Source organism: Podarcis bocagei, assembly GCF_964188305.1.
Source record: "Podarcis bocagei genome assembly, chromosome: 8".
In the NCBI taxonomy this organism is placed as follows: domain Eukaryota; kingdom Metazoa; phylum Chordata; class Lepidosauria; order Squamata; family Lacertidae; genus Podarcis; species Podarcis bocagei.
The window spans coordinates 93,501,877-93,512,032 of NC_138133.1; the positions used below are offsets into that span (position 1 = coordinate 93,501,877).

Below are 10,156 nucleotides of genomic sequence, written 5' to 3' on the forward strand. Positions count from 1 at the left end.
GCGGGCAGTGGTCAGGGTCTTCACACACACACACGCACACACACACACACACACATTAGAGGCACACTTTGTCCCAGTTAGGGACACACACTCATTAACACAAACATTCAGATTCACCCTGACACCCAGTGCCCCCCCCAATTCCCTACACCCAGAACCTCCCTCGCTCCTTGTCTCTATCACTTTCTCCCTCTTTTTCTCACCCCCCCTCCATTCCCACTTCCCCCCAACTATCTAACGCCAGCCATGAGCTAGAATAGGGCTGTGATGGGATTGGGGGCTCAGGCTGGATGGTGGGTATCCGCCAGGGATTCTTCAGCTGCAACTCTTGCACTGCAGGGCTTGGACTAGATGGTCTTTGGGACAGGCCTAGAGCCAAGGGATGGAAAGACCCGCCTGCCTGCCTGCCTGCTCCCAGCCCTGAACAGGGACCCCCATGGGGTGTCCTGGCGGGGGGGGAGAGTGCCGTATGAGAAATTGATGCTGGGGGGGGGCTTGGAGCTACTGACCTCTTTGGGCTAGATTTTACAAGGGGGGGGGACTTGGCATTGGTGACCAAACTGCTTGCATTGTTGCCCAGCTCTGGCTTTCAGCTCTCAGCTTTTGTAAGGCTGGCTCCATGGAGGCAGTTACTTTGCATTTATTTATTTTTTGCAAGTCAAGTGCTTGACTTCATTTAGGAGGAAGCTGTCAGGAGTTGAACCCGGGACGCCTCCATCCGTCCAGGCTCTTCCAGATGCAGCCACAAGAGGGGAGGACCTTCGAGGGCAGCTGGAGGAAGGGAGGCTGGCTGGCTGGCTGGCTGTGCCCCCTCTGCTGCCACACCCTGCACTCCAGAGCAGGCTCAGCTGGGAGCAGGGAGGGCATGGGAACCCCACTGGCATTCTCCTCCCCTGGGGGGCCCTTGACCGTGTCCCCCTGCAGCGGCTCAGTGCACTGGGATGACAACCCCTCTGCAGTCTTCCCTGGGCCAGATCGTGTTCCCTCGCAAAGAGGAGGCGGCCTTCCTTGGCCCAGCTTGGCTATGGTGGGGGTACCCTGGGCCCTCATTTCCGGGGGCTCTGAAAGGCTCCTCCATGTGGGGCAGGATGGGCTCTGAGGGCAGAGGCTCCTCTCCAGGGTCTTCCCCCTTGGCAGAAGGGGCTTCCTCCTCAGCCGCCTGCCTCCTGGGGGTGTCAGAGGGGTGGCTTAAGCCGCTCTTTCGGTGGGGGGGCTTATTGTGAGGAGCTGCTGGCCTGGTCTTGGGGGCTCCTTGACTTCCTCCAAGGAGCAGGGCTGGGGGGCAGTTTGGCTGTTCTCCCTGCCCCATCTTCTCCTCCCCTCGAGCCCTGCAAGGTCAGCTAAGCTGAGAGAGGCTGAGCTGCAAGGCTGCGGTGGGATTGGGACCCAGTTCTCCCTGGCCCTCCTCTGACCCCCCCACCACTCCAGCATGATGCCTCCTGCTCCTTGCGCTGCATTCAGGTTTTATGCTTGTTTCTGTTTGGGCTTCCACATTAAAATGGAGACGCCTTTCCAAAGGGCAGGGGCCAAAAATAACCCCACCCCCGGTTGTAAAGACCCCTCCCCTTGTTTGGGCCTATGGTTCCCTGGTGGCAAAGGAGGACCCGGGGAGGCGGGAAGAGGCTTCTTTCTGCCCTGTTGTTGTGGCAGCAGCGTGTGCCTGCCCCACACCTTGGCCTGGCAGGCAGGGCTGGGCCATGTGTCATTGCTGGGCGGGGTGGCCAGCTTTAAAGCCGAGGCAGCAGCACCTGTGGGACAGTCAGAAGAGGCAGCCGGACGAGGCAGAAGAGATCAGAGCAGCGCTTCACCAGGAGCCTTCAGGTAGGGGCTGGGGGCACCTTCTGCGGGGCACCTGAGAGGTGCCAAGGCGGGAGAGGCGGAGGCAGCAGTGCCTTCCTGCTCAGATCCCTCAGGAGGAAAGTAGGCAAGGGGATGCTGAGGCCCCTGCTAGACCCCCAGGATGGGGTTGCCCAGTCAGGGTCTGGCAAGGAGCCCAAGGATGAGGGTGGAGGAGCCATCATCTCCAGCCCCCTCTCTCCAGCGGGGCAGCTGGCGGACCCCTCAGCCCCTTGAGTTCAAGACCTCCCTATCCTCACTCAGTTTAAAAAGTTGTGGGTTGAGAGGAGCGCAGGAGTGGCTTTCCGACCCAATTAAGGGAAATGAGGGAGGGATGGAGGAAGGGATGGAAGGGGGCTCTGGCCAGCTGCTGAAGCAGCCAAGTGGAGGCTGGAGACCAGACCAGCCCCACACGCAGCTCAGTCGCCCACTGAGCAACGTCGAGAAGAGGCTGCAGCCTTCTCTGCAGGAGCGCTCCCACCCAGACACGGCTGCACCCTCCACTCTGCACCCCACTTCCAATGGGGGCCTGGGCCACAGTGACGCTTAGAGGACAAAGCTGCAGGTTCCAGCCCCCCAGCCCCATGGGGAGCCCACAGGAGGCTGGCCAAACTCCCTCATCCAGACGTGCCCCAAGTGTGGCTAAGATACCTGCCTGTTTGGCCCCCCAACTCTTCCCCAGCCCCAGGGGCTGCAGGATGCAGAACAGGAGCAGGAGGAGCTGCCCGGTACCTTGTTTGCAGGAGCTCAGCACCAGGGAGAGGAGGCTGGGCTCCTGGAGGGACCGCCTTGCTCAGCTGCTGGCCAGGACCTGGAAGTAGCAGCAGTGGGGTGAGAGGCACTCAGGAAGGGTCTGCAATGGGGTGCTTGTCAGGAGAGGAGGGGATAAGGGGCAGATCCTGCTGGCCTTAGTGGAAGGCCAGCAGCTCCACCAAGCAGTGCGGGGGGCACCCCTCTCTGCACCCGGCTGCTGCGGCCTCAGAGGGGTATCCGATCCCACTACCCCGTGTTTTGGTGCCAAGTCCCTGAGGCCCACCCGGGCCAAGCCAGAGCACAGCCTCTCCCCGCTTCCCTGTGCCAGGCTCATGCCAGCCCCACAGGTCCCCAGAAAGGCTCAGGGGCCAGCTGACCATTAGGCAAATTGGCCCCAAAGGCAGGAGGCCATTTGGGCAGTTGTGCTCCCGGCTCCTCCTCCTCCTGTTGTTGTTGTTGTGTTGTTGTTGTGTCATTTCCTCTGCTTGGCTGGCCCTGGCAGAGCAGGTGGCCTCTGCCTCCAGGACTCCAGCACCGGGCCAGCCTCCTCGGGTGGCAATTAGGCAGGCATGGAATGTGGTTGGCTGCCTCCTGGCACTCCAGAGGCATCCGGCTCCATTGGCCTGTCACTCACCTGGAGGAGCCCAGGCAGCTCCCGTCTGCCTCTGAGAAGCCGCAGTGGGAGAGAGGGAAGCAGGAGGGAGCAGGCAGCCTTTCTGAGCCCCCTGGACACCAGGCCTTGAACAATGCAAGACTGGGTGTGGGGTGCAGAAAGTTTTCTCCCTCTCGTGATCGTAGATTCAGTGAAGTTGGAGGTTGGACGTCCTTCCACATGAAGCACACGGTTAAAACTATGCAGGAGGCAGCCCTGGCCGCCAACCTAGATGACCTTCATCGTCATCATCATCATCATCATTGGCCCACCTTTTCCCCTGATGGGGCTCAAGGCCAACTTTGAAAGAGAATCAGACAGATGCAGGGAGAATGAGCCTAATGGCCACAATGGCAGCATCTTTTCTTGGCTGCCGGAGGTGACCTTGCTGGGAAGGGCCAGTGGGGAGAGCTCTGCTGCTGCGGTTGCTCTTGGGGGCTTCTTCCCTCTGGGACCCCCTTTGCCCACTGAGAATTGGATGCTGGACGAGGGGCCCCCCTCTGGCCTGATCCAGCTGCTGACATTCTTCTGAGGGGCTCTTGGCTGCATTTCCCAGGGGTCCTCGGCTGCACTTGCCACAAGAGCCCTGGAAGCACTTTTGTGTTTTCACTGCAATCTGCTGTGTCATTTATTCCACATTTCAAGGACAGCCCTGCAGGATCAGGCCCAGGTGGGCCCCTCTAGCCTGGCCCTAGTTTCCCTCATGGCTACCCAGATGCCCCACTGGGAAGACCGCAAGCGGGACATGGAGGGGGGGTACAACCCCCCCTCACTGCTTTTTGCACTACAGCACCCAGCACAGTGGGGTAGACTGCCTTTGCAGACAGAAGTTCCACTTAGCTCTAACTGAAGTCATAACAAGAGTCCTACTGGCCAAGAAGATGCCCAACAGGGAAGCTGGCAAGCGGGACAGGGGGCACCCACAGCCCTCGGTCCCCGGTGACTCTGGCCCTTCATGCGGACTCCCCTGTGCCTGTATCGTGTGGAAGGGGTTCAGGCACAGGCTGCAGATGGAGGTTTGCCAAGCTAAAGTGGATTGAATCCCTCTGTTACCCAAGCGCCACAAATCCACTTTTAAAGAGCAGCAGTGTTTAGGGAAGTGAAGCAGAAAAGAGTGTGGGATGGAGGATTCCCAAAGCCCTGCAAGGAAATTGGGAGAGGGGAGCAGGAATCAACGCACAACTTCCCTGCAAACAGACTGCTCAGCAAAGACTGGATTTAATCTAACCTCTGCATAAGCTTTGTGTGAGCAAATTGGGAAGGATGCAAATTCATTACGTACTTATTTCTTTCCGGAGGTCCGTTCTTAACCTGAAACTGTTCTTAACCTGAAGCACCACTTTAGCTAATGGGGCCTCCTGCTGCTGCCGCGCTGCAGGAGCACAATTTCTGTTCTCATCCTGAAGCAAAGTTCTTAACCCGAGGTACTATTTCTGGGTTAGCAGAGTCTGTAACCTGAAGCGTCTGTAACCCGAGGTACCACTGTACTAGCGATTCCTGCCTTGCAGAAGGGAAGAGTAGATTCTCCTGGAGGTGCCTTCTGACTACAGTCCTATTGTTCAATGATTCTGTTTCCACAGTCACAGGAGGAGAGAGTGTTGCTTTTGTGCCTGAGTCCTGCTTGCTGGTTTCCCCAAGGGGCACTTGGGGGGCTACAGGGAGAAGAGAATGCTGGACTTAGAAGGGCCCCTTTGGCCTGATCCAGCAGCGTTCTTCCCAACTTCTTATGCTCACTAAATAGGTGGTTGGGGAATGGGGCTCCCCCCCCCCGCCCGGCTGCCTCTCCACACCGGCCATTGCAGTGGGTGGGGGGTGAGTCAGAGCCAGGGGCCGGTGGGTCTTCTCTGCCCTTTCCGCTCAAGCTGAAGGCTGAGGGTGTTTGCATCCAAACCTGTCTTTGTGACTCTGCGACTGAGCGGGGAGGACAAGTGCTTGCCCCAGGCACGTTCACACAAACACAGAGAGGAAGAAGGGTGTGTGCAGTTCCTGTGTACACGCGCCCATCCCCCGAACCCTGCCTCCTGTGTGGTTTCCCCAAATTGTTCCAAAGGAGCCCTTTTCCTCCACTTCCTCCCCAGCAAAGTGGCTTTGCTCCACCACAGCCCCAATTAGGTGCATTTGGGGCATTACCTCACCAGGCAGGCAGCCCCGCTTCCAATTTGAGCACTAGATGAGCCAAAGCGAACAGCGCCAAGCCCCAAAACACGGCAATTAACATAATGACGCAGGTGAGTCGACAGCCTGTGGACGGACGGATGGAGGGCCTGCAAACAGGTTTCCTGGCTGGGGGCAAAGACAGGGTCACATGCCTGGCCAGGCCGGTCTGGCTGAGCCCCGTGGCACAAGCAGGGCACCCTCTTTGTCTTCTTCTTCCTCCGCCCGCGGCCCCAGCAGCTTAGCGTCAGGTCCCACTTGTCCTGAACCGGTGGAATCCCAGGAAGCAATTCCTGTCACAGGAGGTCTCAGCAGAGTCCCTCCTCCAAGGCAGCCTGGCCAGGAATTCTGCCCCAGGACCAAACACCCCCCCCCCGGCACCAGGCATCATCCCCAGCAGGTACTGAACTGGCACAGTTACCCCACCTGGTGCCTGAATAGTCAACAAAGGAGGGGCAGGGCTGGCACAGGAGTGGGCGAGACTTATGGGGAGGGGACGTGTGCTGGAGAATCATCCTAGAGAAGTGTCTGGGAAGGGGCTTGGTCTGCATTCTCACCTTTACCCTGGAAAATGGCCGTGAGCTAGCCTTCTCTAAGCCAATGCCCTCCTGGCGTCCTGGACCTTCGTTCCCACTGTCCCCACCTGCTGGCGATGCCACAGCTAAATGACATTGCCGAATGCGTGGCCTGTGCTGCTTATCCCAGAGATGTCTGGGGCACACCTCGCAGGGCAGTTGTGCATTTCCTGGCAGCCAGCAAGGGAGCACCTCTGCCCAGGGCAGGATCCAGACGTGCCACCCAGGGCCAACTTTACAGGTCTGCATTTGGGACAGACAGCAGGTGTGGAAATGCTCCCCTGCCTGCCTGGCACTGGCTGCTCTCTCTTCTTTGCAAAACAGCCTCCCTTGTGACCCCCAAATGGGAGCACAGTTGTCTCACAAAGTCTTTTCTGCCTCTCTCTCCCTCCAGAGACTTTATTGCTTCCCCCTGCACGATCACCCACCCAGAAGACACGCCTGGACCCCCTTGCACCCGAGCCATGCCACAGGACAAGCACCTCCCCAAGGGGGGCACGGACGCCGCCCCAATAGTCCAAGTCCGTGAAGAGCCACGCTGGCCCTTTCCGTGTGCGACCGACCTGAGCGAGGACCATGTCATTGCGGGCATCCTCAAGGAGCCTGGCAAGGAGAGGCTGAGCATCCGGCAAGCCATGCACCGAGGCCTCCTGACCCACGGGACGGGCCTGGCTCTGCTGGAGCACCAGGCCGTCTCAGGCTACATCGTGGACTTTACAAACAACCGGCTGCTGTCTGTGAGGGATGCCAAGAACGCTGGCCTGGTCGACCGAGAGCATTTCAACACTCTCCTCATTGCAGAGAAGGCTGTGACAGGCTACACTGACCCCTTCTCCGGGAGCAAAATCTCCCTCTTTCAGGCCATGAAGAAAGGCCTGCTCATCAAGGACCACGGCATCCGCCTGCTGGAGGCTCAGGTCGCCACGGGGGGCCTCATCCACCCCATGCACAGCCACCGCCTCCCTGTAGAGGTGGCCTACAAGTGGGGCTACTTGGATGCAGAGATCTTCCACCTGGTCTCCAACCCTGCCAACCACACGAGAAGGTGCTTTGACCCCAATGCCCGCGACAACCTCACATACTTGCAGCTGCTGCCCAGGTGCTTTCCTGACCCTGTCACTGGGCTGCTGATGTTTCAGGTGATGGACAAAGGGTCTGTCCATGTGGACGAGAATCTGCGGAGGTGCCTGAAGTCTGCCACGGCCCAAGTCCACGTGGGGCTTTTCCAGGGCGAAGAGGTCTCCATCTGGGACCTCCTCTTCTCCAGGTACATCCCCCGGCACAAGAGGCAGGAGCTGCTGAGGCAGTACAAAGCAGGCACCATCACCCTTGAGGAGATCACCCAGACCCTCACGACCATCATCACCGAGGTGGAGGCCAGAAGCAACCCCAGCTGTGTGAAAAAGCAAAGAGCCACCCAAACAACAGCGTTTCCGGAGGCAGAGAAGAGCAAGCGGACATCCGAGCGGGACGAGATGGTGAAGGCGCTCAAGTCCAGGGTGGTCAAGGTGCCTGCTGGGGAGCTCTGTGGGAGGAAGGTCTCTGTGTGGGACTTGCTCCACTCCAAGTACATCCCCAAGGGGAAGAGGAAAGAGATCCTGAAGCTGTACAGGATGGGCATCCTCAACATGGAGCAAATTGAGACGGTGGTCACTGCCATTGTGGCCAAAATAGAGGAGGAGAAAGCCAAAGGGCTGGGTCAGGTGACTGGCATGGCGAAGGGCGAAGGGGACAGAGCCGACCACCAGGAGAGACAACTGAAGCAATCTTTGCAGTTGGTGCGTATCCCTGTGACCTTTGGAGAGTTTAAAGGGCAAAGTGTCCCTGTACTGGACCTTCTCTATTCTAAATATTTCTCCCAAGAGAAGAGACAGGAGCTGATGGAGCTATACAGGACAGGGGTGCTCAGCCCTGGACAAATGACACTGGCTGTTAGTGAGACCTTGGAAAGAGCAGAAGCCAGCAAGAAGAAGTTCTCCATCAGAGTGAAAAGTCGGAGCCGAGAGTCATCAGGAACCAAGGAGGCCAAGGAGGCCAAGGAAGCCAAGGAGGCCAAGGCTGCAGACCCCTCGCCCAACAAGCAATCGGATGATGTGCTGAAGGCCAAAATGGTCACTTTGCCCGCCGGAGAGTTCCGGGGCCAGCAGGTCTCCGTGTGGGACCTCCTTTTCTCTCACTACATCACAAGAGACAAGCAGGAGGAGCTCCTGAGGAAGTACAGAGATGGCCAGTTCAGTGCTGAGGATCTCTCCTCCATGCTCACCATCCTGGCTTCGCTGCACGACCTCTTCTACACTCTGGAACAAATGCCAAAAAAGGCCCCAGCCCAGGAGGCAGCCTCTTCCCCAGCAACATCACTTGAGGAAGACGACGAGGAGGAAGACGACGATGACGACGCTGATGATGATGACGATGACGAAGGGCAGGATGAGAAGGACAAGGTCTTGAAGACCAGGATGGTCGAGGTCCCTGTCGGCGAGTTCCGTGGGCGCAAAGTGTCCGTGTGGGACCTTCTCCACTCCAAGTACTTCCCAGAGAAGAAAAGGAAAGAGGTCCTGAAGCTGTACCGGATCGGGATCCTCTCGGCTGACCAAATGGAAAAGGTGGTCACGGGCATCGTCACCAAAGTAGGGGAGGAGAAGTCGGGCGAGGGTCGGCGTGCCAGCGTCTCCAGCCAAGGGGCAGGAGCCCCCAGCGAGGCGAGGAGCGCCGGCTTCCCCCAAGACAGCCCCTCAGACAGGACGGTGGAGGTGCTCACCTTCGAGTTCCCCCTCGGGGAGTTCCAAGGCCGGAGAATCTCCATGTGGGACCTGCTCTTCTCCACGTACATCTCGGAGGCCAAAAGACAGGACCTTCTGGTGAGATACATCACAGGAGCCCTGAGCAGCCAGGAGATGGTCAGCATCCTCTCTGCCCTCGTTGTCGAGGCGCACAGGCAGAGAAGCTCCACCAGCATCCCACACCTGCTTGGCCTCCTGCACCCTGAGGCCTCCTACATGATGTTTGGGCCGTCCCAGGCCCAGTCGGGCTCTGTGCACGACCTGCTGCAGTCGCACGAACAAGAAGCGCCCAAAGCCGGGAGGGTGACCTACAGTGAGATCACCATGACCACCACCGTTGTGCATGGGCCTGAGCAGAAGCAGGAGTAGCTCTGGAGCAAGGCAGCCGCCAGCAAGCGGCAGGTTCCAGAGCAGAGAGCTGCTGGCGGCTGCAGTGGGGGGGCCAGCAGAGCACCCCCTTCTGGGTGGGGGAGGGGGAAAGGGGAGGCCAAGAAGGGAGGGGGGAGGGCAGGGGATACTAGTGTAAGTAGGCCACTATAAGAGGGAGGCTGGGGGAGGGCGAGGGGGGTTAATTGGGGAAGCAGAGATTTGGGGCTCCATCCAGGCAGGCAGTTCAGCCTCATCTACAGGACAGACCGGCCAGTCCTGATGCAAAGAACTGTGCAGTCTTCACAGAGGGAGTAGCTGTGGGGGGTACCCTTAGCTGGCCAGGAAAGGACTACTGGGGAAAGGACTACCATGATGGCTAAACCTCAGAAAGAACTTTCTGCTAGTAAGAGCCGTTTGACCGGTCTCCCTTGGGGGGTGGGAAGCTCTCCTTCTTTGGGGATTTAAAATAATAATAATAATAATAATAATAATAATAATAATAATAATAATAATAATAATACATTATATATATATCCCCCCCTCCCCAGCCAAAGCCGGGCTCAGAGCAGCTAAAAACAATAAAAGTAACACAGCATTCTAAAATCAATTCATTTTAAAATCAATTCAAAATCAAATTAACAGCAACCATTGGGCTAGAGTTCTGTGAGGATTACCGAAGGAGGGGGTCAGGCTGTGCCTTGGCCAAAGGCCTGGTGGAACAGCTCTGTCTTGCAGACCCTGCAGAAAGATGTCAAGTCCCGCAGGGCCCTGGTCTCTTGTGACAGAGCATTCCACCAGATTGAGGCCACGGCCTAACCTTCCTGTGGTCTGGGATCTCCAAGATGTCCCGGATTGGGATGCTCTTGGCTGACCAAATGGAAAAGGTGGTCACAGGCATAGTGACCAAAGTAGGGGAGGAGAAGTTGGGTGAGGGTCGGCGTGCCAGCATCTCCAGCCACGGGGCAGGAGGTTGGACGGCCACCTGTCATGGATGCATTAGGTGAGGTTCCTGCCTTGCAGGGGTTGGACTAGATGAC

General features: G+C 58.1%; 1 protein-coding gene across 1 annotated transcript; it reads left to right on the forward strand.

Moving 5' to 3' along the window:
* The first annotated feature begins 539 nt into the window (after positions 1-539).
* On the forward strand, positions 540-9,195 carry LOC308593263 (epiplakin-like). The gene is made up of 2 exons (XM_081205428.1): positions 540-1,821; positions 6,365-9,195. Exons 1-2 carry the CDS (start codon positions 1,430-1,432, stop codon positions 9,117-9,119), a joined length of 3,147 nt encoding a protein of 1,048 aa, XP_081061554.1. The 5' UTR covers positions 540-1,429; the 3' UTR covers positions 9,120-9,195.
* Positions 9,196-10,156: the final 961 nt, after the last annotated feature.